A 27,367-nucleotide genomic window follows, 5' to 3' on the forward strand; every position below is an offset into this window, starting at 1 on the left:
TGGAAAATTGCACCAAGGCAAATGATCGAGAGCACCAAGGCAAATTATGGAGGACAACAATGTACATGAGAACACCAAAAAAAGCAAACAAGTACCCCACCTTGTCTGTACAATCCAAGCTTGAAGAAAAAAAAAAAAAAAAAAAAAAAGCCGCGTCCCCGCGTCCATTCCGGAACTTTGGTCTGACCAGAGACCGAATTTTTTTTGGGGGGGGCCTTAGGGCTTTGTGTTATTCAACATACTGTGTTCAACTTGGATGGCCCAGTAAACGTTTGCACTATGGATCCTGTGCATGGACATTTAATGGTGCTTTGTGACCACTTTTGAAAGTCCGGTGTGAGGTACACACTGTGTGTGCATACTGGTTCATGCTTGATGGCGCAAAGTAATTATATTCTGAATTCTACACAAGCCAGTAATGTCTTTGCACGAATGTCGTGCGTCGTTGGCAATGCATTCGAATGTCTACCCCAGTGGTCTCCCCCAACTCTCCCTTTCTTATCGTTGAGGGGGTACTTGTGCACGTAGCCACTGATCTCTATATAAAGACTGGATAGCGGATATGCATACAACATTCACACAGTAGACTTTGCATATTGACCAATTCGCCACCGGTCTCACGAAGATGGCCGCGTATAATACGAACGTTCTACGCATAAATACGCGCGCGTTGTATCAACAGTTGACGCGCATTTTGGTCACGTACACATATTATGATGTTCTAAAAGGGACACACATTTCCGTAGTGATTATTATTTCAAAAACGCCGAAAAAGTGATTTGCGGCATTATAAAAGTAACCACGACGTTAGAAAAATTGTAGTAAACCTTGGTCAGTTGGTCAGTGGTGGTGGCCAAAATATAAGTCAAGTGAACCGCGACGTTACAAAAGAAATCATGCTGTCTATAAAGACGGCAACTTGTCCTTTGTAGATCACCAGCCGGTCTCACCAATATGGCGTCAAATTCATTCATTGTGCGGCTCTTTATTAGCTATCCAGTCTTTATATAGAGATCAGTGCTCGGAGCCCATAGAGCTGCAGCCGATTTCACAAAACCTTAACCCCATGGCGCAAGCCTACTTGAGCCACAATTTCATGCTGTGCAACATTCACCGTTCACATGATGACAATTTCTTGAAAGTTTGTAGTGCGCAAGTCCACAACTTGTGCAACATATTATGGTGCAACTTGTGCAATAATTTTAGGTGGTGTATTTTGTAGCGTAGCGACTGAAAATTACTTATTTCTCCAGCAAATTGTGATCGTTGTGGAGTCTGTTATTGCACAACTTATCAAGGCTGATACAAGACATGTACTCACAGCTTTGTGTTTGAAGTAAAAGATTTGCTATTTTACTCGTGACAACTGATAAGAGGTTTTAGAGTTACCGCATGAATCCGAAGAAAGTTGGACATTTTTTTTCTTTCAAAATGGCAGGCTGAGATGATTCAACGACTGTTTCCAAATCATACCTAAACCGTTGTAAATGCTGTTATATTCTCGTCCAAGGTGTTTAAATTATCTAAAAGGTTGCGCAGCTACGCCAAATTTCGTGAAATCGATCGTAACTTTATTGCGCAGTTTGCGCCAGTCGCACAACAAATTTATGGCGTAATTCCTATGCATGGCGTAAGTTACGCACTGTTTCATGTAAATCAGCTGCTGGCATGTTAGAATCTGGTGTACTGGTCTTGAGCTAGCAAACTGAGCTAAGGCTGTACATGAATAATACCTTTGATCATTGCAAATTTATTTACATGTGCACAGCTCTTTATTTTGAAAACATTTGAGAGACAGGTCTATACACTCCTGCAACCGAACGCGATCATCGCATCAGACAGATCTAGCGAATGCTTTGCCTGAGCTTAAGGGTACCGGACGAGGCTTTCTGCGTGCTTCCCTTCTTGGCCGTCTTCTGCTGCTGATCCACCTGGAAGCATTTCCACAATCGCAGTGTCTCGTCACCGGCGGCTGTGGCTACGGTGGTGCCGTCTGGACTCATGCACATGTGCAGAATGCGCGACGTGTGACCTGTTTCGGAAAGGGAAACATTGAATAAGAAAAAGCAAAGTCAATATAGATGTCTTTAAGTTGAAATTAAAATGCCCCCTTTTTTTACCCAACTGTTGTCTGTGTACTGTCATTTTGTAGGTAATTTATGGTTTTGTTTTGCACATCTCTGTAGGAGAACTGCAACTGCGTATTTACGCAATCGAGCACGCATCGCGCAGTGTTAAAAATGTTCCAAACACGCCTGCTTGTTGCTTGAAATGTGTTCGAAATACGACGCAGCCGATGCGCATCATGCAAGTTGACGCTCAATATGCCGATGCACGTGGCTGGTCGTAGGAAATGACGTCATTTGAGGGAGACCTACAGGGCCCTCTCTATAACCAACGTCTGATACAGCTGAGCAATGCAAATTTTGTGTGACCCCATGCGCCAGCCACTTGGAGCTCAGGGTCGACTTTGAAAATGGGCAGGATTTCTTCCGTTTTTTTAAAACGTTTGAACATTTCCAACACATTTCCATTTATAACACTCTGGTACATTGTGATGGCTCTGGTGTTTTTAGATGTAAAATGGTTGCATATACCAAAAAAAATATGTCGTACATCAGCAATATATCTGCCAAATATCGGTGTAACAATTTTGAAATCATTCAACTGAACCTCACATTTGCTAAATTTGATGTCGTTAGGGGTGGGGGTTGGGGGGTTGGAATAATTCCCAGTATCAGTATTTAAAGCCATTTAGGCCTTTGCTACATCATATTCAATGTGATGCTGAACGGACCTATGACTTGTTCAGAAATGTCAAGGGATCAAAAGGGGAACCAGACAACTAGAGGATAACTTGAAGCTTACCGAGCAGCTCAGATATTCTGTTCATGGTCGGATACTTCCAGATGATGAGTTGATTTTGAGCGAATCCGTGTGCTGACACTAACTCCCGGTGTTCTTTGGACCAGAGAACCGAGCAGACCTATGCAATAACAAAGACGAACAAAAAAACCCTAGTTTATTATAACCTTGGTTGGCTTTAAATTGGGGCTGTTTCACAATCACACTATCGTCTTGCAGTCCACCGTGAGTGGAACTGGGTCTGAGTCAAACACAGGCCAACAAGGCATACCACTTACATCTGTTTACAAAGTGGTAAGCTGGTAGATTTAAGAATTTCTACGTGGGTAGACCCTTGACATGAAGGTCTCGATGGATCTCGATATGACGGCCAAATTTATAAAATTGTAGCTTAAAGAGGTTGTGGAATGCTCGAAGACATTTCCGTCATTCTTCGGGTATATGTAGCCTAAGGTGTGATGAAATAAAAACGACTATTGTTTCTGTCATAAAATGAGTACAAAAGGTACTTTTGAGAGCTGTTTTTCAAGTCCTGTCATGCCTGTTTCGACCCGAACGTGCAATTTTGTAAAAGTCATCGTTGCGGGCAGCAAACAAAACACAGTGAATCGTGACGTAATAAACAGGACTCCCGATGCAGAGTAGCATAAACAAGTTCTGTTTATTACCTCACGATTTACTGTGTTTTGTTTGCTGCCCGCAACGACGACTTTTACACAAATTACACGTTCAGGTCGAAACAGGACCTGAAAAATAGCTCTCAAAAGTACCCTTTGTACTCATTTCATGACAGAAACAATAGTCGTTTTTATTTCATCACACCTTAGGCTACATATACCCAAAAAATGACGGAAATGTTTTCGAGCATTCCACAACCTCTTTAAAAACTACATAGGTTACAAAAACAAAATTTACCCGTTATAATTCCTGATATCTTCAGGTAAAAACAACCCAAAAATCTATAAAATTGGACAATCAGTTCTAAAGATATCACTAAAAATGCAACAAGCTTCATAACATCTGGCAATCACAAAGCTGGCCTTCTTCAGAGCCTGTGTGGAGAGCATTCTCCTCTATGGAGCCGAAACCTGGACCATGAAGAAGGAGCTTCAAGATCGCATTGATGGCATATACGTGTACACCAGGCTTCTTATGAGGGTGCAGAACATCCCATGGCGTGAGCACAGGACTAGAGAACAGATTTATGGAGACATTCCACTTATCTCTGCTATTGTTGCTCAACTCCGTAACACTGGCTCTTGGGAACAATACGCTCTACGCGCAATGCCCAAAGCGCACACCAGCATGCATTTGCACAATACCGCACCATTGAACAAGGATAATCCTTACTGATTGAATAGTAAATCCCATTCCCCATGGGCGGATAGTACTTTTTGAGCCGGGGCGTGAATGCGAGCAATAATGAATGTCACGTGATGAGTTCCACCAATCAAATGACAAGGATCTGTATGTCAGTTAATGCTTGAATCATTATACAGCCGATTCCTACCTGCGACTTAGTGTCTACGCTGTTGAGACAGGTGCCAGTGTTGACGTTCCAGAAGCGTAGGTACCTATCGGCTGTACCTCCTCCACTAACAAGAACGCTGGGTTGCCAGGGGCACCATGCGAGAGCCTGCAAGGCAAAACAATAAATGTGCATGAAGACATCATTACCATTGGTCCTCTTGCTAACAGCTGTTATGAATATATGCAAATTGAAGCCACAAAAGTGCTCAAAATCTAAAGACGGGTGCTCAACAACTAACTGATGAACTGTTAGCTCTTTGAATGCTGTATATTCTGAGAAGACAATATTCTAGGATCTCGGTTTCAATTTAAAAGTTGCGGAATCATGTTTTGAATTGCACTTGAAATCAGCATCCGGGACACATTCTCATTAAGCCGATTGCAGCTGTGCGATGTCACACACTGAACTGAGGAATAATAGAGGGCGTGCGCATGTGGGTCATGTCAACGCTTGTGTGCACCCATTCACGGATTCGAAATTACCAAAAATGCGTCACTTGACACATCTTTGTTGTTTTCTTCAAAATGACAGCATGCCAGAAAGAATAATTTCATAGGGAGTTTAAGTGCCATTACTATCCTTAAACCAAGTAACCTTTTCAACTTTTATTTTGTCAGTTACTTTTTGGATAGTTGCAACTGATCTACTCTACCTGTTAAAAAAAATCAATGGGTACTTTTTCGGGTAATCCCTTGTCCGAAAATATGGGACTCTCAATACTGTGTATGAGAGTCCCAAAACTTGAGGTACTGAAAACATTGCAATACAAGAAAATAGACAGGCACCTAGACAACCAGTCTAACACAGCTTCAGTACTGCATTAATAAACTTTGCCAAAAGAAACATGTGGCAATTTAGGAACTGGTCTCTATTTACTACACAATTACCCATAGTCAGTCGCCAGACTGATGACACTGAACGAAGAGGTCAGTCTTTCCAAACAGGTGGACCATGGTTTGACATGTACCAGTCTATAGCTTTTAGCCTCATTTTGAAATCACTCGACTTTCCTCTCATGCGCAAAACATTGAAGAAAAGTCTCCTTGAAAAATTGAGTTGAGTCTTTAAACTTGATTGGTGAAATACTGAGAACTTTTCTTTGCCCAATGACAATTTTGGAGAAGTTGGCTGACAAAAGAGTGAGTAAAGTTGGCCTGTTTTTCTTTTGCATGTTCTTGAGCACTAAAGGTCCCATTCTGGGTAATTTCACATGGTCCTACTTGGCTTCTGACAAACACTCACCTTGACGGCAGCTTGGTGTTGAGTGAAGGTGTGTACGGGCGTGGTGGGATCCCCCTGCGCGGCCGAGGGCCAGATATTGAGCAGGTTATCGTTGCCCCCGCTGGCAAGGTAACGGCCCTCTGGGGACCACTTCAGCCCACATACCTCCTGGGTGTGGCCGGCCAGGGTGGCTACCTGGTGGTTCTGGACGCGCACGTCGTGATGGTGGATGGCTCCCGATCGCGAACCACTGTGTTGCGGAGTGAATTTTAAAGATAAAATATCTGGTATGATGGATTTTTTTTTATCACGTGGGGAAGATTTACTCGTCTGTCCTCTGATACCAACTTATTTTGCTGAGTGAATTATTGATCCTGGCAAATTTTGAATTAGATATGACTCATGTTTGGGTTGAATTTTCTTTTCAGGGATTGAAACGAAGTTTCTCATTATAAACTACAAAAAGAAAAAAAATTAAAGGGCCTATGCAATATGATTTTTTTTAATGCAATCACTGAAAATGCGCCTTTGTGTCACATTGAACCTTTTTTTTCTTCAATTTTCGTTTTGCCATTTTCAAGGATATTAACGCAAATATCTATATTAAAGAGCAAAAGTGTGATGTCATTTCAGACAGAAACCTCTATGATACAGCTATTTCAGCACAAAAAGTTACCAGAATTTTGGGTATTTTTTTGTTGTACAGTTTCTTTTCTTTGGTGATTCGTTGTTGTGTCACTATATAGCAGTAAGCCAATGAGCAAACCTTTCTCACAAATGTTTTCAATGAGCAGATTTTTGGGTTCATATTTGAACAGAAAACCCTAAACTGAGCAGTGTCTTCCTGAAATGACAGCACCTTCAGTTGTCCGAAAAAACATGGAAAATTTAACTGTTTAAGAGAAGTGCACTACTGAATAAACTTTACCAAAAAGGGATTTCTTAGACACTTTAATCAAATGTCGTACACATTTTGACACGCACTAACCTGCTGAGTATGAAGTTGTTCCATGCAAGGGAACCCACTCTGGCTGCATGGCCTGACATATTACGTAACCGCTTTGTGGCAGCTACATCCCAAAGCTGAAAAAAAGACAGACCCAAAGCAAAATATCAGATTTGTCGGCAGTAAACTGATCCACTATAGTTTACTTGTTGTGATATAGTTAGGGCAGTGATTTTCCAAATAATTTAGTAATCGATTATTCCAACTTGGACTTGATCGAATGTTCAAATATTCAATTTCAAAATGCACTGATCATATTAAGCATTCATTAAACAACCTAAACTGGTGACCAATCAGAATTTGCGTGCACCTGCTGTTGTCAAAAATTGACAAAGGGGTTACTAAAAAAGAGCAGGTAGCAGAATGGCTGATATTTGAACAATTTTGAAGAAATTTAAGCTAATATTATATCAGCTCAAATTTCTTCCTTAAAATTAGTCTATATTCTTCATGGAAGCTCTCAAGTTTCCAACAAAAGTGTGGCATTTGACAAACAATAAAACCACATTTAAAATAACATCATGGAAGTTTTACAGCGCGTCCTCGAGACCACTCACACTGTTTGAACATTTGATATGGAAATATGCTACTCGGATATTGGTTGACGATCAAATGTTCTAATATTCTGTAAAGACGGCACAACCCTCCGTGGGTTTTGGTTGTATCCTTGGGCATACGAAATTCCATGACCCACATCGCAGCAAACATTATTATAAAGGACAGCTCATACTCATTACGAAACCAAATGCGAATCTGTGATGTCACGGTAAGATTTCCAGCTGTGCGCGAATTTGAAAGAGTTTAACACATTTGAGCATTCACACTCGCTTTCACGTTAAAGATATAGTCCATCATTTGTAATTTGTGCATTTTGTTCGTTTGAAGCAACAAAAGTGTTCAAAATCTAATGAAGGCTACTGAACAACTAACCTGATGAAGTTTCAGCTCAGCTTCAGCTGTATATTCCGAGAAAAACAGCATTCTAGGATCTCAATTTCAAATCAAAAGTTGTGAATCATGTTTTGAATTGGGCCTGAATTCAGCGTCCGAGACGCTTTCTCACTGAGCCGATTGCAGCTATACGCGATGTCGCGCACTGATCCGACGAATTATAGCAACCGCGCGCGCGTGTGCGTCGTGCCAATGCTTGCGCATGCTTAGCCGAATAGCCAAATGAACTACAAATTTAAATTTTCGAAAGGCCTTCTTTCGTTGATTACTTCAAAATGACAGCTTGCCAGAGAGAATAATTTCACAGGGAGTTTAGTTCCCTTACTATCTTTCAACCAAGTATGTTTTTCAACAATAATTACGCCAGTGACTTTTCGGATGGATGCAAATGATGGACTCTAGCTTTCAGTAAGAACTGGACGTGAGATGGACAGGCACAGTGAAGCTTGACAGACCTGGACGTCCCCGTTGCTGGTCCCGACGCCCAGAAAGTTGCCTTCTTGTACCCAGGACACCGAGCAGACGTAGTCCTCCTCGCCTTCCAGCTGCATCAGGTGGTTGATGCTGCCACTGCTGGCATCCCACAGGTACACGTTGTTGCCTAAGGCTACGGCGAGGTGGTTGTGCAGGCTCCAGTCAATCAGATTCAAGTCTGGCAAAGGGGGAAAGGTTTGGACGATACTTTATAAAATTACTAGAGAGCTAACGCCTTATTGAAGTTATTCCCTCGTGATGAATACCTTGGATGCGTCCTGGGTGTAGACTAGACTTGGACATTTCTGGAGAATGTGCGTGGTCGTGGAACATTTTGATAAAATTAATAAGATAGTTTGGAATTTCACTGGGTAGTTCTAAGTCATGGAACATTTGGAAATGGCGTGGTTTTCGAAATATAAAACAGAAACTTCAGGCCATGGTGCAGTATTTGCTCATTTGCCACTGATGCATTTCAGTTCTGGGCTTATGGGCTTCAATTAAGCCTCAGCTTCGAATACAAATGCAGATATTGAAATAGCGATTCCAAAGCCGTACAAAGTTTTCCATAGGTGTGTATGGCAAGTTAGCTCTCTGGTACTTAAATACAGTTCAGTGTATTAACACTAATAACAGTGCCATAGTCGAGTCCACCGCAAGTTGTCACAATTCCATCACAGATCAATCACAAGTCATCCAGTCCCAAATCAACTCACAAAAACTATTCAAATGAACTGTGACAATTTAAGCATTCTTTCATAATTCTTCATTCCCTGTTGTGATGGTCTGGGGAAAGCATTTGCGGGTTTCTCAACTATACAGTGAACTGATGTCTACCGGTACATGCTTAAAATGGCGCCGACCAGAGACTGCAAGCCAATATATATAGCTCAAATGGCATAGCCCATTTTTTTTTTAAATTTCAGTCTAATAAAGGTTCAGGAAAGTGCATTTCAATGAGCATCAATTTAAGTTAACCCATTAGTTCTGTGCTGCCCAAAACTGCCCTGGCCTTTTACACCCTGTAACACCCAAACCTCCTGGGCACTCTGGTTTTATGTGCATACTTTGCGCCACACGCGCACGAACCAGTATGTGTAATCAGTGTGCCCCTCTGTATTTGTAAAGTGTTCGTGAAGCACCCATCTACTGCTTGTGCTCGGAGTGTTAAAAGCTAGCCATTTGAGTAGCTAACAGTCTCTATGGAGAAAAACAACATTCAATAAAAAAAGGACATGTGATGATATTTACAGTAATCGTCAAGGATGTCCGGTGCATCCAGAATCCTTTCTGGGACCTGGGGTATGTGCCTCACTGACTTCTTGGTCGAGCCTGGTGTCTTGGTGTGACTGTACAACACCCGTAAGTTGTTCTGGAAGCCTGCAAAGACAAGAAACAAAAGCTCAATTAACCCCCTTAGTGGGAAATCAATATTTTGAGGAATGCGTAAAATCCTAAGTGAAGGTGCTAACTCTATGGGCAAAAATGCAATACTTGAAGATTTGTGAAGTGCAGAAGACCAGTAGGGTTAATAGCAAAATACAATTAAAAAAATTATCAATCTGGGAGTGTTTAGGGTGAATGTATTTTTCAAAATGTGGATTTCGAAGAGCTTAATTTTTTCAATCTAAACAGAATAATAATCTTATGGATGAAAAAAATGGCAGGAAAGGAGTTAATATGCCACTAATTTTTGTTTTCAAGTAAACTGCTATTTTCTGTCTTTTCAATATGAATATTAAAGACATTCTTTTTTCGAAAGGTTAAAATATAATTCTTTTCACTCTAAGTGAAACTCCACAGTTCAGTTGAAAGGTGACTTAAGTTAGGAAAACACTCTGTATAGTGCCCTAACCAAGGGCACTGGTGCCCCTGGGTCAGCACTTCTTAGCGCACGAAATCCACACAATTTTGCAGCAAGTGACCCACCGACAATGCCTGTTAAAGAAACCCAACATCACAATTCAAATCTCGGAAGTTGCTGCTCAGATTGTTCGTAAAGGTCCGCATGATAATACTACTGCATCGATGCAACAGCAAGATACAAGTGTGTACACTGTACAGTGAGCTTTATAGTGTAAACTGCAACTTTTGCGAGTGTAGTAAACATGAAATACGTTTTGTTTTCTCATGTGGGCTGGTTTTCATTTTGAAAATTCCCCACAAATGACATTCAAAACCTTTCTTTTTCATCGTCTGAGAAGTAACTACATGTACTATAATTTGTAAAGTTGTAAGTTACGGGTACCCAATCCCTTAATGTGGAGCTTGTTCCTGACATCGTCGGGTACTTGGTTCCAATGCAGAGCCCTACTGCGTTTCCTTCATTTTTATGAAGGAAATGCAGGACTGTTGTCACAAAGATTTGTCGGTAGGTCACTTTAAGGTAAAGGTTCCATAGCCATTACTGACCGTAGGGGCCGGCAGTGGGATGTTAGAGGTCCACTGTGTCTTGGGCACGGCATATGAGTGGCAGTGCCCAGTCCTCTCCTCTCGCCGTCTCACCTTCCCTGAATGAATCAGGTACCCATTTTACTGTTGGGTCGTCCAAGAGAGTTTTCCAGTTTTTGGTCCGAATGGGATTCGAACCGCCAACCTTCCACTCCATAGCTCCACGCTCTAGCCGCTCGGCTACGAGGCCCCTATAGGTCACGTGCCATAAAATTTTGTGGATTTCATGCGCAAAGAAGTGTTGACCCAGGGGCACTTGCTTTACAAAAAAGTTCCAAATTAGAGCCCTCAGGTATGGTTGTGGAATGAGCAAATGTGAATCCCTTCTTTGATCTAAGTACCTTCGGGTGCTACCGGCGGCCTGTTTTTGTAGGACAGTATCTTGGCATTCAGCAGGTCGCCGTTCAGATTATCTGACATGGTCTTGCAGTAGTCCAGCTTCTGGGGGCTCTGGGTCTCCTGGTTCTCCTGGTTGCTGACAGACGAGTTCAGGAGCTTGAACGCGCTGATGTCAAAGTTGGTGCCGCTGCGATTGGGGATGAAACGATCGCCTACGGGCAACTTGGAGGGGGTTTTGCCTGTAAAATAAAATTCCCAAACCAGTCAGAATTGCTTATGTTTTTCTCAACTAATTAGAACCTTTAAACCTGCTGAATCCCACAGGATCCAACTATATCATATACCCGATGGAGCCTGTTGGATTGAGCAGTAAAACCCCTTGTGTACATTCCTGATGCAAAATGTTGGATTCAGCAGGCAACTGAACAGCATTATAATGCCAAGTTGGACTCCGTTGGATTCAGCAGACAACTGAAAATAAGGCACAGTGGATTGTGCGGGAAATAACTCCGGTTCGACTCTGTTGGATTTAATTAGCAGGGTCGTCCTGAGGAGATTATGATGGTTTGGTATGGAGAAAGCTGCATAATGCAGACACTGAACAGGAAATCCCCACCAAAAGAAATTAAATACTTTAGACAATCAGAATCTTGTATGAACTAACCTTTTAAGACAAAAGTATTCGGAAAGTATTGCCGAGTACTTTTCAAGTACTTTTAACGTACTTCTTACCCAAAAGGTAAATTAACAAGGGGTTTTATGTAACCAAAGTCTCAACTTAATTTGTTTTCTAACACTGACTTCATTTTTTTGTCTGCTATCAATGTTTCTCTTGCGTTGTTCGCAAGAAACAGCTCAATACTTGGTAATAAACAAAGTACTCGGAAAGTACTCGATTACAACTCTGCTTTCTACCTGGAGTTTTAGACTTCTTGCCACTGGGAGTCCTGGACTTTGAAGGTGTCTTGCTGAAGGAGTGATTGGACGTCTTCATGGGCGAGATGCCGCTCACATTGCCCAGGCTCTTGCTCAAGCTTCGATTCAGGCTCTTGTTTAAACTCCTGTTCAAGGAGGCATTGCACATGGACGTCTCTGTGGCCTTGCGCTGCCACCGCATGGCAGGGCCGCCCATGGGTCCATCCAGCCTTAAGAGACTGTTGACGTCACTTTCAAAGTTGAGATGTGTCATTGTAGTTCTTTCTCACAAGCAGCTAAATGTCTATAAATTAAGGAAAAAAAAGACTTTGTCAAATAATAAATTTTCAAATTTGTCTCCATTTAGCCTTAAGAGACTGTTGACATCAATTTCTAAGTTGAGATGTGTCATTGTAGTTCTTTCTCACAAGCAGCTAATGTCTGTAACTGGAGGTCAAATAAACCTTCACATTTTTGGCAACTTGAACACAGTCGAACACCTTATAAAAAGGTCCTTGCGACTTTACAAATTACCTTGGTATAACAGGTACCTTGTATTAACAGTAATGGAAAACAATCATGTTATATAACAGGTACCTTGTATTAACAGTAATGGACAACAAACAAAAACAAAGACTTAGGACCTAATATTTTGCTCGTTATAAGCAGAATGCTGTATTAACAGTGCTCTTCTTATCAGGATTCGATTGTAACACAATTTTTTAATGCTGTGGCTATTGTTGTATGTGTCGACCGTCTGGTTCCCTGACCTGGCAATATTCAATGTCAGGATCGTTTGGTCTCGAAACCGGACATCAGCCGAATGGTACTCAGACTTTGTTTCCCTTAAAAACCAAAAATGCTACAAAGCCACAGATCACTAAGAAAAAATTGAAGTCTACTTCAAAAAAAAGAGAATGATTTGATGTATAACATAAAAGTAACGAAAACTGGTACCTTTTGCTTGGTAGTCCAACGTTTACCCAATTGAGCTAGCAAAGCACTATGGTTGGAATTGTGTAATTATAAATGTGATATAATGTTTACTAATTCTTTTGTTTTTTTGGCAAGTCCATAACAATAGCTGTTGTCAATCACGTTACGGCTGCCATAACGATAGCCTCCTTTTTGTGTTTTTTTTTAATGTTGCAGTAATTCTTGTGTATCTGTCTTTGTTGTAATACAAAGATTTGAACAAGAATCAAAGCTGAACACTTGAAACATTCGAAAATCTGTAAAAACGAATACATGCATTGTTTGTAGGCCTATCACTTGAAAAGTATTCATCTCTCCAAAGAAGGCTTTTCCAAGTTCTGTTAAATTAAGTTAACTAATTTTAAACAAATTTTCAAACTGCACGTAAATGGTGTAGGCCACTAGTCACTACTTTAAATTTCTTCTGTTTTGTATAAAACAGTAAATTGTAATAATTTTAATAAAATAAATAACTTGTGATGCTTTACACTTTCCATGCATCACCAATCTCCACGCGCTTAATACAATTACAATTGTATCAATCAATGTCATCTTTATAAAAAAAATTGACAAAGTTACATACACTAGGTTCCAAATTGTAAAAAAATATCGTTTTTATGGCAGATTTTCAATGCGATTTTCAACTGCTAATGCTATCGTTACTGTATTGCAAAATCACCATTGTGAATCTATTATACCCATCCAACCAGAACGCTTTGGTGTCTCGTTTGAAACCGTTACCGCGCTGCTCATTAAATAAAAAAAAACAACACCAATTTTAATAGTTTTCTTTACTTTCATGTCATGTTTTTAATTTTAATCAAATCACTCTTTTTATAGATTTCCATTTATTTCAGTAGATTTCAATTTTCCCTTCATAATTCGTAATTCCGTGGCAATTGGCATGAGTTTGGAGGAATTCTGGAGAGAAATTTGCATCCTGACGCCACTTTTTTTCATGAAAAAAAAAATGTTTTTCAGTCCCAGATTCATGTCTTTGCAATTGTGTATTTGCAATGATGACCTTTTATGGGCAATGGTAGGCTAGTTAAAAGGTCATCATTGCTAATTCACAATTGCAAAGACATGAATCTGGGACTGAAAAAGCATTTCCAATTTTGTTACAAACTCGCGTTGCGGCTGCCGTATCGATAGCCATTGCGAAACATGCCAAGAGTTGCCAAGAGTCAAGACATGAATTTTGAAAGATGAAATGGTGCGAAGTGACGCAGTAGGCCATACAGTTTCGTCTTACATGTCTTAGAAAACGACACCGAACAACCTCCATGGAATAACACAATGGTAAACAGAATAGTTCTTATGCTGAAATAAAACAGTCATAAACACAATTGTTCGTTAAATCATGAATGCATTCTTTCAAAACACAATAAAACAAGACATTTATGTAACGACAAATTACCTCCTCCTTCGGAATTTACATCAGCAGCTGTGTACAGTGTATGCATCATATCAGTGCATGCGCTATGCATATTATGCGTGGTCCGGTCCAGTTGTTATTTTGTCAATGGGCATTTAAATGACCCGCGTTGTGATTGGTTCGCAGCAACGCACATATCGTTTCCGTGATTGGTCCGTTACGAGACCATGGAAATAAACCTACGCTACGTGGCTTGAGAACGGGATTAAAAATGTTATCCATACTTCTTGATATCTGTTACTTTTGAAATTGCATACTTTTGTTTCCAATTTATGTTTGCAATTAATCTTATATTATTCATTTTGCTAACCATTCTGTTTTTGTTATGTTTAGTGAAAAGTACGTTGTAAAATCTCACCACTTGCGAGATTTGCCAAAACAAGATGGCAGCCCCCATGAGTAGTTTGACGTGTCAAAAGCGTGTTCGGTTTTTGTGCTCTGTTTATGCCGTTTTCATAAGCACTTTCCCAATTCTTGCTTTTGCAGATTATCATTTCTATTCTTTTTCTGCCAACGATCCAAGAGGCATACAAGTTTCTTTAAATGCATTTCGTGGAAAGGTGATGATAAATTTTCGGCACACACGCCGTGCATGCCCAGATACTAACCTGCTAATCGCTATAGTATAAACGAGTTACGTAGACCATGGAGGAATGCGTAGACCATAGTGCTCTATGCGTAGACTACTATGCTAAAGCCGTAATGATATAGGTCTACATTACATGTACTACACTAGAACTAGTAGTAATAAGCAGGTTTGCCTAGCATAACAAATTAACATAGGGCCAACATGATAGGCCTAAATCATGCTACGATGATGTTGTGCATACTACTAATGAATTTCGGCATACATCCTTTTGGGTCAAATGTTTTATACTAAATTGCACAATCATGGAGCCCAATACATTAACACTTCAAAATAAGCCGTTTTTAAGAAGTGACATTGCATGAACATTTGTAATGATTTTTTTTTGAGTTAAGACCGTAGTTTTCCGCAGTATTTTTTTCATTGACAGACTATATACTGACTTATTGAGATTGCCCTAAATTTGGTGTATTTCAACGTTGTCAAACATAAAGAAAACAAATATCTACCATGACTGATGTGAATGTCTGGATATTCCTAAAAACACTTTATTCTACAGAATTTATAGAAACAAACCCTTTCAAAAAGATATAGTGTACTATTTGCTGGATATAAACTTGACTTTATTATACAAAATTCCTTGAATTTCAAGTTGTGGGTTTTTAAGCAGACGGTGTAGATATTCTTAATGTCTGAATTCAAATTTAAAAGTGACTTCCTTTTTTCTGTTCTCTGCTTATGCAGAAAATCATTGGCAGCCAGTGCAATATCAGTGTTTGTTTTAACTTTCCAGTTTGAACCTGAAACACAATGAGTAGGACTCCATTTGCTGTGGAAATGGCTTTCTTCTTGGCTTCAAGTAGGTTAAACTTTTAAGGCAGCATTAAATATTTTTCGGCGATATTTTATAACACTTTGTGATATTTTTTCGTATATTATGTATATAAATAATGCTTATAATGTTCTGAAACATTAAAGTTTTAAAAAAACTTATATTAAAATCTTACATCTCAATTGATCCACAAATATCCCATAATAAATGCCAGCATGTTACTTGACTCATTGTCCCCACTTATTCACTGCACAGTGCATTTTGCAGCGAGCATCTTTGCATGCCTCCCATAAGCAATCAAGCGTTCATGACTTCTCTTTTGTCGCACTTGCTTTTGTCCAGAATGATTGACGTCATGTCCCTTTGTGCATGCCCCTCATCCACTTCCTATTGATGCGCTGCATGCATGATGCGCTGCATGTCAAGGTTTAAGCATGATAAATGGTCGTACCTTCAGAAGCGTTTAACGCTTTCTGAACTAAACGTGAATGTGAAACTTTATGACCGTTTTGTAACGATAATTTGAAAGCTTTATCTCGAGGTTGAATTTGCATTGTCATTTTGTCCGAGTTGTTTCATTTGCTAGCTTTTTTTGTAAATTATTACGATCTCTATGTCTTTCATAACTGTACCAAAAGCGTTTATTTCCTTTATACAGGGCGAGCACAAACAAAACGAAACCCAAATAGCAGGACCAATTTTTGAATGAAATTTTGCCTGTAGCAAAATCTCGGATATGAAGCCCAATCAATGAGATTTCTTTTAGTACAGGAATCATTCAAATCAGTCATGTACTTTTCAAGTTATATACGGAATTTGAACACAAACACCGTTTCAATTAACTTCTGTCCACGTATCACAAAAAAGGTAAGTGTTCTTTCAGCAAAACGATAACAATTCACATGCATCCGCATGATCAAAAACCCAATCTAGGGAAATCCCGACAACTTGTTATAATTTTTACAGGATTTATGGTGGAAGGGGGCACACAATTAACAGAACTTCCTCTGTTAGCCAAGAAATACAGGCAGCCCCTCCCCCCCCCCCAAAAAAAAAATTCAACCCTAAAACATTTGTCTTAAAAAAGGGATTTGTTGATTTTTATGTTTTGGGTATCGGATGAAAGCTGGGAGCTTTTTCTTTCAAATACTAAAAAATATCATGAAAATGGCACTGGGTTGTTGAGAAAATGCCAATGATGTAAAAGTCGGCTATTTTTCATCCTGTTCACAAGTACTTCAAACATTGAAACATTTTACTGTAAGCCTACTGTGCAATTATCCTTCCTTTTGTGCAATTTCGTTTTTAGTATTTTGATATATTCATGATGCTGCAATTATGGGTTTAAAATAAGACTAAAAAGGATGAAGTATAAAAGGCATTTCCATCAAATTAATTTGTGCTCATGTCATATTATGTGCCGTGTTGTTTGTAAGGATAAGGACATGCACAAATATGTACATGTAGAGTGAAAATCCCTTACTGCAGTAAGGGATTTATGTAAAAGTACTCATTTATCATCCTGTACACAAAACATAACCACAGTATACTGTGGTAATGTTTTGTGTACAGGATAACAAATGAGTACTTTTACATAATTGGCATTTTCTCAGCAACCATAAGTGATTGTTACTTGCTTTTTTCAGTATTTGAAAGAAAAAAGCTCTCAGCTTTAATCTGATGTATCAAAAACATACAAATCCACCAATCCCTTTTTGTTTTGTTTTAGGGTTGTATTTTTTTTTGGGGGGGGGGGGGGGGGGTCACACTGTATTTTTCCCAGTGATCCTACAAGAAAATTGTAAGATGTGCATAACGACACTGATGCAGCAATGAACATTGTATTTATCAGTTGCATTTTAATTTTGGTCTTTCTCTCTAAACACAGCCTGCTCTAATTGTTAACGTAGCCAGTGAATGTGGTTACACCAAGAGCCACTATCAGGATTTGGTTTGGCTCAGCCAACAGCCAGAGATTGACGAGAAACTGCACATCTTGGCCTTTCCATGCAACCAGTTTGGCCAGCAGGAGCCGGCTAGCGACCGGGAGATCCTGGCTCATGTCCAGGAGACGTACGGGGTGGCCTTCCCGGTCTTCGGCAAAATTGACGTCCTCGGGAAATATGCCCACCCAGCTTACACATATCTGATCAGTAAGGAAGTTTATTGCACGCTCTATGGGCCTTATTCACGAGTCGGCCATATTGAATTGAAAGTTAGGTACAATCTTAATTTTTAGAGCTTGCGAAGAGAAATGAAAGTAACTTAATTTATAATAAATTCCAGTCTGCTTCAATGAATAATTAAAAATTTGGAATTAAACTTTCCCTAATGTTTAAAGCCATATTAAATAAAAATTACAGTAAAACAAGGCTGCACTGTGCCTACATAAATAGTCTGGCGCCTTCCCATTCAACAATTAACAAATAATGACATACATTCTTGAAGTTGTAGGGTTAAGGTGAGACACAATCGAAATTCCATTCATTCGCTTTCGACCATATATTTTGTTTCGTGATTTTTTTTTTTTGGGGGGGGGGATTTACCTTAAAATATCTTAGCATATGTGCATACTCTTGTTGAATTTGGAAAATATTAGCACTGACCGCCCGTATTTATTTATTATATTTTCAATGTTATTTACGTCATCTTTAATGAGGGTAAACTCCGATCAGTGCAGGCATGGTGCAGGACACTGCTTTTCATGGAGGCCCTCAATATGAGAAATATGAGACTCATTATGTCGCACCTTTTGTCAGGTGTATTACGTTACCTACATAGGAAAATGTATTTGGAAATATCTAGAGGGGGATAAAATATTCAGAGGATCAACGCCTTTTTTAGGTTGACTTTGTAATGCAAGAAAAACAGTGGCGGTTTTACTCATTTATGAGGAAGCCATTTCCGATCGTAGACCCTGAATCGATGTTATAAATTGTAAACAGTTGAATGCGATGGTGCCAGACTATTTTATGATTGGAGTGCGTGTCAAGCCTCACTTTCAATTAAGATTTTTTTTTTATGTGGCTTAAAACATAATAGGTTATGTTTAATCGCAGATTTTAAATTATTTATTATACCAGACTCGACTGGTATTAATTTGTAATTAACTTTAATTTCGTTGCTTTCATTTGTATCCGCAAATTCCAAAATGAAGACTTAACCTCGCTTTCAATTTGATATGGCCGACTTGCGAAGAGTAAATAGGCCTAAACCCATCCGCCGAGCTCATGAATAAAAGTTATACATGTACTATCAAAATATTCTACTAAAAGATAGTTCTGAAAGCCATACAACTTGGGAAAATGAAGAGATATGGCAATGAACCTTAGGCTCAGATCATGCTCGGACGGACTTGGAGATTCCAGTTCTGAGCGTTTTGGATGCAATCGGGCTCGAAACCCTGGCGTTATTTTGCCATTTTGCTATTTTGTGGAGGGATCGTTTTTCAAGATGGCTTCCTTTCCGCTTTGGGAAAAATAGGGGTCGTCTTCTTTGGGTGACAGTTTCTCAAAAAGTCAAACGTCAACCCACCAAAAAATTGAAAAGAAAATGAAACATGACTTCGTTTTTCTGTGCAGCTTAAATACCTGCGAATGATCCGAGTATTTATAAATAATTTTTAATACATGTGTATGGGCATTTAGCACTGGTGTCTATAGGAATTTTAGTACATGTGTACAGGGGTGCATCCATATACATTGTCTTGCATGTACCATGTACCACCAGTTTCTGTAACACACTGCAGTTGTGCACCTAATGGACCCAGTAAGCTATGAGCCGGCAATTTATAGCTCTTGTTGGGCTTGGATCTTTTGTGCCATTGTGATCAATGTGTTTGTGTTTGTCATCTCTTACGTAACAATGCGAGGTTCTAATTCCCTAACTATCCATGAAAAGCAATACATGCGCATGCGTGGCTTATTATAGTATGCCGAGTATAAAGCTAAAATGCGTTTAACATAATAACAAGTCATTTAACATTACTGCACATCTGGCCTCTGTTTGCAAAACTTTCATAAACAACTTTACGAATCAAAATAGAAAAATTGCGTGTAGAACGTCTAGTTCTACACTCAACCAACCGTTTTTTTTTCACATGGCGTTACCCGCCATTTTTCTATTTTAGAAAACCTTCAAGGCATTTAACTACATTCAACCAACTCCGGTTCTTTTCAGAACCACACTTCTTCTTAGAAGAGATTTCTTTCCACATAGTGTTACCCGCCAATTTTCTTTTTTAGAAAACCTTCAAGTCAATTATAGCTTTACGAATAGTCAAACAATTTTTAAGAGTGTATTTTCTGACGACTGCATAGCATGCATTTGGTCAATTATTTTTGGTCAATTTTCGGGGACCGACCGACCATGAAATTATATGTAGAATCTTAAAAGTCGTCACGTTTGTAGGGCCTATGCCAATGTGAAGAATTTTATTTCATATTGTCCTAATAGGAACTGTGTTCTAATACAAATTAGAATATTGATGACACGTGGTTATATTGTACTTGACAAATTATTAAGATTCCGCCAATTTTCCGTCCAGATGCTTCGGGAAAACAGCCCAACTGGAACTTCTGGAAGTACCTAGTGGACCGGCAGGGGCGAGTCATCGATGCCTGGGGGCCCTCGACCAGCGTGCGGGAAATATACGGCTTTCTGGTGGCAGCGACGAAGACCGGGTCTGGACGACGGGACGAGTTCTAGCTAACTGCTAGAATCGGTATTAACCCCAACTCCTTCGGCATTTTTGCAAGGATGCAACTTCAATCATGCAATATCTTCCAACTGACTCCATGAAAAAAACAGGTGTATAGCCTAAGGTGTATAAACACACAAGGTCCGGCTCAAGACATTGACACAGTGCATCCTCTAAAATCAGTCAGCCACGCATTTGTGCCATAGAGCCTCAATCCTGCAAAAGCATCCATTTTGCAAAGAGGATTTTGAAGGATTTGGGAAGGCGAGGGTTAATACACATCATGAACACATGAGTATGAAACCTCTTTTTGTTCTTTTGTTAAAGGTTAAGAGTCTTCCAATGCATATTGTAACCAACCAACAAAAAAATAACCATTTCGAGTGTGGATGTCGTTTTTCCAATAAAATCAAAGGGAGTCTTTTTTTTTTGGAAATTAATTTGCAACTTGCATGGACCACTGCAGTTGGGTTTGGCCCTTGTTGATTTTTTTTCAGTTCTAATAATTTCGCCACGATTCTTGCCAAGAAATCAGCAACGACATGTTATAGACGAACATATATATGTTATGGTAACATTATATGAAGTGGCTTAATATATTTATTGAGCGTAGAAACTCGTATTGTAGTTTTTACATTCACTATAACAAAATAGTTTCCGTAATCCGTATGCAATTAAAAAACAAACCTCAAGACACTTGTGTGCATTGACAAGTTAAAGATCATTTCAGATTTCATATAGTTACCATTTAATTAACATCTAGCTTAAGCTCGTGGCCTTTAATTATTGAGGCAAATGAAAAATGAACCTTGATCCAAGCATTTTGAAAGCACCAGTATAAAACATGAATGCGATTTATAACAATGTTGTGTACGGTCCGTATTCAGTCATGGGTGCAGTAAATTATCTTTAAGCGGAATAAAATAATTGCTCTTCTTAAATGAATGTGCTCCTATAACTATGTTACATAGCCGATCTACATTCAGTTGCTTTACGTATCATGTACATGTACATGCACAAGTACACTGCACATAACTGATTGCCACGTGCTATCAGAAATTATTAGCATATATTATGAAACAATTCATTTTTGTAAAAAATACCGTTTTCACCGAAAACGTAAACCCATTACAGACCCGTATACACAAGGAAGAGGTAATGACATGAGCAAAAGTGAATAAGTGGAAACACAATTTTTAGTGGTGTGCATGAACGGGTCTTGCGGGAACAGCAGGTAACCTATTTATTAGTACAACACAGGGTTCAAGGTACCCGTAAAGGAACCCAACCCTAAATTCAAAAACCCAGGAAGATGTCTGAAGGCTTTCGTACAATGTAGCTTTACGGTGTGAGCTGCACGTTCAACTTTTGTGGGGTCATCTTTCGCGCGTTTAAATGCACACAAAACGCGAAATCTGTTCAGTATAGAAGTTTTTAAAAACTCTCCATCAGAAGCATTCCATTTCCACACTATTTTTGTCCAAGAATTGTAAATACGGTCGAACCCTCATAAGAAGAGCACCGTTAATACAACATCCTGCTTAAAACAAGGAAAATGTTAGGCCCCAAGTCTTTTTCTTTGTTTTCCATTACTGATCATACAAGGTACCTGTTATAAACAGGTAATTTGTAAAGACCCAAGGACCTTGCTATAAAGGTGTTCGACTGTATTATATTGAAGCAACTTGTAAGTTGGTTACGGCTACCCGATCTCATAATCTGGGTATAGCCTATAGGCCTACTCGGGTACCCGGCTCCGATCAGGCACACCGACACGACACGAATGGTGTTCATTTAGTGTCGAGTCGCTGCAGTGGATGATTCTTACAAGTGCATAAATGGCAATATGTGAGCACAGCTGAGAATTTGAATCAAACAGCTATGCCAACATCTTGCCTTCTCCACACCCGATCTGTGATCCAAAGCGTAGTTACTCAAGCATCACTGCCTCTGCATATCTGTGGAGACAAAAAATATCAAGTACCTTGAGAGTATAAACGTACAGTCTCACTGATGGTTGGATTCGTTCGCTGTGCTGTCGACAACTGCGAAGATTGGGCAAGTGGACAAATGGCAATATGTAGGTACAGCTGGTTTTTTGGCAACAACAGCTATGCCAACATCTTGCCTTTTCTACACTCGCTAATTTGAACATGTTCTTTAGCAGCTTCAGTGGGCTCCACAACAACCAGCGATGACCACTCAAAAGTTACGTAAGATTGTGTGCACGTCACATGGGCACGCCTGGCGAAGATCAAACATTGCATGAATAGGCCAAATGAACACAAGAGGAGAATGGCGGGCTTGCAGTTTGTACAAGAACAATACATGTTTAAAGTGATGGTAAGAACATGGTCGTACAGAAAATCAATGTTACGGTGTATAGGAATTGTACTCGGAATTCGGTGCACATCCTGGAAGGTTACTGTTCCTCCTGAAGGCATTTACAAGTGACAAAATGGCAGTATGTAGGCACAGCTGAAAATATGTCGTTGGACACAGCTATGCCAACATCTTGCCTCTTCGGCACTCAAAAGTATCAATGGAGAAAACCTGGCAATGGCAGAAACAGCAAAATTTTTAAATTTTTCGAAGGTGTATGCTGGTATGTTTCCCCAGGCCCCATGGTGCTATTCAAAAGGAATTGCTCCACGGTTGTCAGGCGAGATCTTCAAGCAACAGGTCGTTGGCAACTGCACCCATGATAAGAGTTCTGAGAGCATAACATCGATATGCGCATAACAGAGAATTAACAGAATTTCATTAATTAAACGACATGTGCGCTACATCAATTATCAGTACACACGTACAAATGTACAGTGGGTTTAATATAATCAACAATACCCTGACCTTCCATGTCAAAACGACAACATGACATACCAAAATCGTGTGAGATTTTAACCTCGGCACAGCAACATACCAACATGCAGACACGCTGTTAAACAAGTGGGCTAATGTACATCCAAAATAAGACACCACCGATATAATTAAGGCACCATTAATTATACCAACCATTAGCCGCATCAAGCCTAACCAACAACGGAGATGCAGGCCTATACTATAAATAAATGCAGGAAAAAAAACCGGCAGTGTTACGGATAACTAGCGTGCGAACTGACCTTGAGTGCGATACCAGTGTTTAATTACGGCCCAGCGCTAAACGCTCATACACACTACGCAGCGCAAAATGGACCACAATTCCACAGCATATTAGCAACGGGCCAAAGGTCCTTTTTCTTTGCATTGTGATAAAGATAAGCCGGGGTGTGTTCTATGTATACAGGTTGATTTTAAACCGTAGCGTGGCATATTTACCTTATTGATTGAGCCGTACCACGTTCCGTTCAAATACTGAAATCGCATGCGCGTAGGAATTGATAAAAAAAAACCACATCAAACCCGAAACCTGCCTGAAATTTAAAGTGAATCCTGAATTTTGTGCATACCTTCTAAAACCACATCTTGCTTAAAAATGTTGTGTGGATGTTTTGCGATTAAAGACAGTAAATTGTCCAAGATGGTACAGAAAAGTAATTCGATTTTGTAAGCCAAACAATAAATGGTACACTTAACTTTTTTCCTTAGGGAGTAAAGCTACAAAAAGGAAGCCAGATCGTTAAAAATGCAGCGTTTTGTTTCCATGACATGAAGAGCTTCCTTGCTCCATGCATGCATGGATACCTTCATGTACATGTACAGTATATCATGGTATGGATTTTTTTTCATCTGCAAATACCACGATAAGACCATTACGTAACAACCAATTGTGCCAACCCGCACGTTGAATAGACAGTATTGACTGAAAGCATTTGCGGTACAATCACTACCTGCGTGACGGAATCATTCCCATAGTGCTAGACTTAAAGTGCAGAGGATGATAATGTGGGATTTCTTAGAAACACAAATTGGCGGGAAACTGTTGACCGCAGAGCCAAACTTCGCATTCAGCAAATGGTTAAATTCGAGCATTTTGGTGACAAATTTTATTTCACAAATCCCCGGAGTGACAATTGGCTTGTCAAAAAGCACACGTTTGCCAAGAAATTGTCAAAAAATAAAGGTTTTTCACAAAAGATTTCGTAATGGTTCCATTGGTAGGTCAAGGTTCACGGGTTGAAGCGCAACTCGTGGAACTTTAAAAGATCTCGATCAAAAGGACAGTTCTACAACTTTGAGAACTTCAATGAGAATTTTGTTTTGGAACTGTAAAAGATCTTGATCAAAACATGGAGGAAGGAACAAAAACATGATCAAAAGGACAATCTACAGTACAACTTTGAGAATTTCAATAAGAATTTTTGTTTTGTTTTATGTTGGTAGACCCATGCAACTACAGTATGGTTGACCTCTGTATCGTATACGCGTAAAGAAACGTTGGTAACATTTGAGCACCAGTCGTCGACACTAGTACAAGTACTCGCGGGAAAATGACGACGCACTATTCACGAACCCCCAATGCAGTATTAACACGATCAGATGAATGGTTCAACAATGGGGCTATCGGGTCACTGAGCAATCGATATAGCGTTAGTGGTGGTTGGTGGCATGGTACAAACTCGCATGATATTCGATTGGGAAAATGGCCTCTAAATTTCATGGACTACGAATATAAAATTTGTGCATGGCAACATTAAATTTAGGCAAACTTGGGCGGCGAGGCGCAGGCTATACGCATAAAGGTAGCGCAGAGATGCAACACGTGTAGTTAAAAAAACGTGATAAAACTTCACATTATTTTGTACTGCTAGTTTTAATGATAAACGAAAACTGTTAAGTAAACGGAAAAAACCAAGCAGAGGGATTTGATGGATACCATAAGTTCAATTATCTTTTGCAGTTCTACATGGACACTGTATATGCAGGATGTTAATCACAACTTACCATCACGTCACGGTTGGCTCAGTGGGGATGACACCGTTGGATTGCCGGTCGATTTTCCTCTCGGTATGCGGTAGCGTAGGACGTGACGCGGTGAATGGCGGTTGTGGGTAAAGTACGGCTACGAGATGATCGCCATCGCTTCCATGTCACGAATGCCACCACGAGGCACCGGAACCGCCTTTAAATTCGCACGGCCCAGTGGGTTTTCTCTGTGGGTACGGACGCAGGGCGTTCCACCACTCATCTGTGTTTTCAACAGGTGAATAATGGAGGCTAACACCACGCCGTGACCGGTCCCCCACCCGATCACGCAGTAGGCCTTACTCGCCAACCACCCCATGCCAATAAAATGCCGCATTCCACTGCACTATTGTTTGCTGGTTTTTGTATTATAGGCGTTCTACGTGCACCATTGACATTCAAATCACTTGGCTTTTGTGTTTTCTTGGTGACCCAATCCATGGTGGTGAATGTAGGGTAACGACAACCACGCATCACTGCTTACGACCATAGAGTAACCCTGCTGCACAACAGAGATCCTTCCACTCGTTGTATAGCATTTTCGCAGTGTATACCACCTCGCGTGTACTGTATGTGACCTGTGCCGTGGTTGGGGGAAAATGGGCGGGCTTTCTACAGCTGACCAGCAAATAATGAAGCGAAGGGTTAATTACTCAACACAGCCAGGTTTTTAATCCGGTTTTTCAGGGGTCTCATGCATAACAATAGTTGGCTCGATGATGACTGATTGTGTTGTCTAGGATACAGCAAACGAACGGAGGGGTCTTCACACACAAAAAGCCATAGCTCTCCCAACCCTAATACAAACACTCTGCGTTTTAGCCACTCGCACGCTCTATCATGTGGATTAAAAAAGAAAAGGCTTTTAGAGCTAGACTTAGCTTTTTTTTTCCTTTTGGCGCGAAGCCTGCTTATGCAAAGAAAGAGTGTAATTTGAAAGTTTGCTTTAATTTGCCAGTCGTATGGTGATTAGCGACTTAATTGACGGCGGCAACCGGAGGGGGGGGGGGACTTTTGTTTAGAACGCCAGTAATTTGACAAGGATGCAGACCTTGAAAAGCCATTATTAATAACAGGTCAATTATATGCTGCCCAGTACCCTACCGCGCAATTTTTTAATTTCGACCAAATTTATTTACAATTTGTCAAAACCAACGCTAGAGGGAAGATACAACATTTGCAAACATCACAAAACGGAATGATCGAATTATCAACAAAATACCCAGCTGGATTGTTAGGGAATGACAGTCTGAAGCACTCCCTGTAAAATCGTAAAATTATTTAAACAATATTTGCTATGACATATTCTAATCCTCCAAATCCATTTATTTCTCAAAACTGCAGTAAAAGCAAATGTACTTTTCCCTTTAACAGTTGTGTGTTCTCATCTATCACACTCAGAACTATTTTAACCATCGCAAACGAGGATTAAATGATTATTCACATTCGATCGACAAACCTTACACATGTGAAGATAACACCAAACTTTAAATTGATGCGATCTTTGTTTTGGATAATGTATCGTGTAATTCTCAGACCAATAGTTAATTTGCATTGGTCTTCGAATATCACGTGGTCACTTGATTTATATCAGCAATACCGGTCTGTCACAGATATATCAAATCTGCGAATAACTTATATTCCATTCTTGAACAGAATGAATACGGATCGAACACAATAAACTTGACTGTTCGTTCCATCGTTGCCATAGAGCAACATCATTGAGTGTACTTTGGATTTCTGCGTTTATATTACTAGCAATAAACAAGTTGCTATGAGTTTAACATTGGCTAAACTTTTTTGGTTAATATAGGCCAGTACTGTTGACATACACTTTAGCTGGAAAAAAATAAAATGTTGAGAGTTCTCAGTTTTGCTTCGGTTACCATGCATCAGTTATAGTCCAGGTAACAAACTTATATCGAAAGTAATCAGATATATCTAAACTTCGAAAGTCAGAGTGTACGTTACAAAGAAATCATGCTTGACATGCCATGCAAGAAGGCCAGAGGCGTTGAGTCAAAAACACTTCCTATTCCTTCACTATATAACACCGCATAATATGCTCAGAAATTCCTCAGCTTCCATCTTTTTTTTTCAAGCGATGAAGTCATGTACTGAAATGACTTTCTTTTCACCCAGAAAAAACGGTGATGGCACTGCAACTTGGTTTCCTGTCTGG

The 27,367-nt window shown here is 39.8% G+C and overlaps 2 protein-coding genes across 3 annotated transcripts; one reads left to right on the forward strand and one right to left on the reverse strand.

The window, feature by feature from the left end:
* Positions 1-1,023: 1,023 nt before the first annotated feature.
* On the reverse strand, positions 1,024-14,795 carry LOC119742615 (cell division cycle protein 20 homolog). 2 transcript variants are annotated; one of them, XM_038218737.1, is made up of 10 exons: positions 14,775-14,795; positions 11,754-12,057; positions 10,841-11,077; positions 9,300-9,428; positions 8,030-8,226; positions 6,606-6,700; positions 5,639-5,867; positions 4,376-4,501; positions 2,869-2,986; positions 1,024-2,032 (listed from the first exon to the last, which is right to left on the reverse strand). In XM_038218737.1, the coding sequence occupies exons 2-10, from the start codon at positions 12,025-12,027 to the stop codon at positions 1,845-1,847; spliced, it is 1,593 nt and encodes a 530-aa protein (XP_038074665.1). In that variant the 5' UTR covers positions 12,028-12,057; positions 14,775-14,795; the 3' UTR covers positions 1,024-1,844. The 2 variants fall into 2 exon arrangements, with proteins under 2 accessions (XP_038074665.1, XP_038074664.1); XM_038218736.1 differs by lacking the exon at positions 14,775-14,795 and adding an exon at positions 14,149-14,215.
* LOC119742616 (glutathione peroxidase 7-like) lies at positions 14,516-21,209 on the forward strand. The gene is made up of 3 exons (XM_038218738.1): positions 14,516-14,726; positions 17,473-17,737; positions 20,131-21,209. The coding sequence occupies exons 1-3, from the start codon at positions 14,550-14,552 to the stop codon at positions 20,289-20,291; spliced, it is 603 nt and encodes a 200-aa protein (XP_038074666.1). The 5' UTR covers positions 14,516-14,549; the 3' UTR covers positions 20,292-21,209.
* Positions 21,210-27,367: the final 6,158 nt, after the last annotated feature.

This window comes from Patiria miniata, unplaced genomic scaffold, assembly GCF_015706575.1.
Source record: "Patiria miniata isolate m_02_andy unplaced genomic scaffold, ASM1570657v1 HiC_scaffold_6, whole genome shotgun sequence".
In the NCBI taxonomy this organism is placed as follows: domain Eukaryota; kingdom Metazoa; phylum Echinodermata; class Asteroidea; order Valvatida; family Asterinidae; genus Patiria; species Patiria miniata.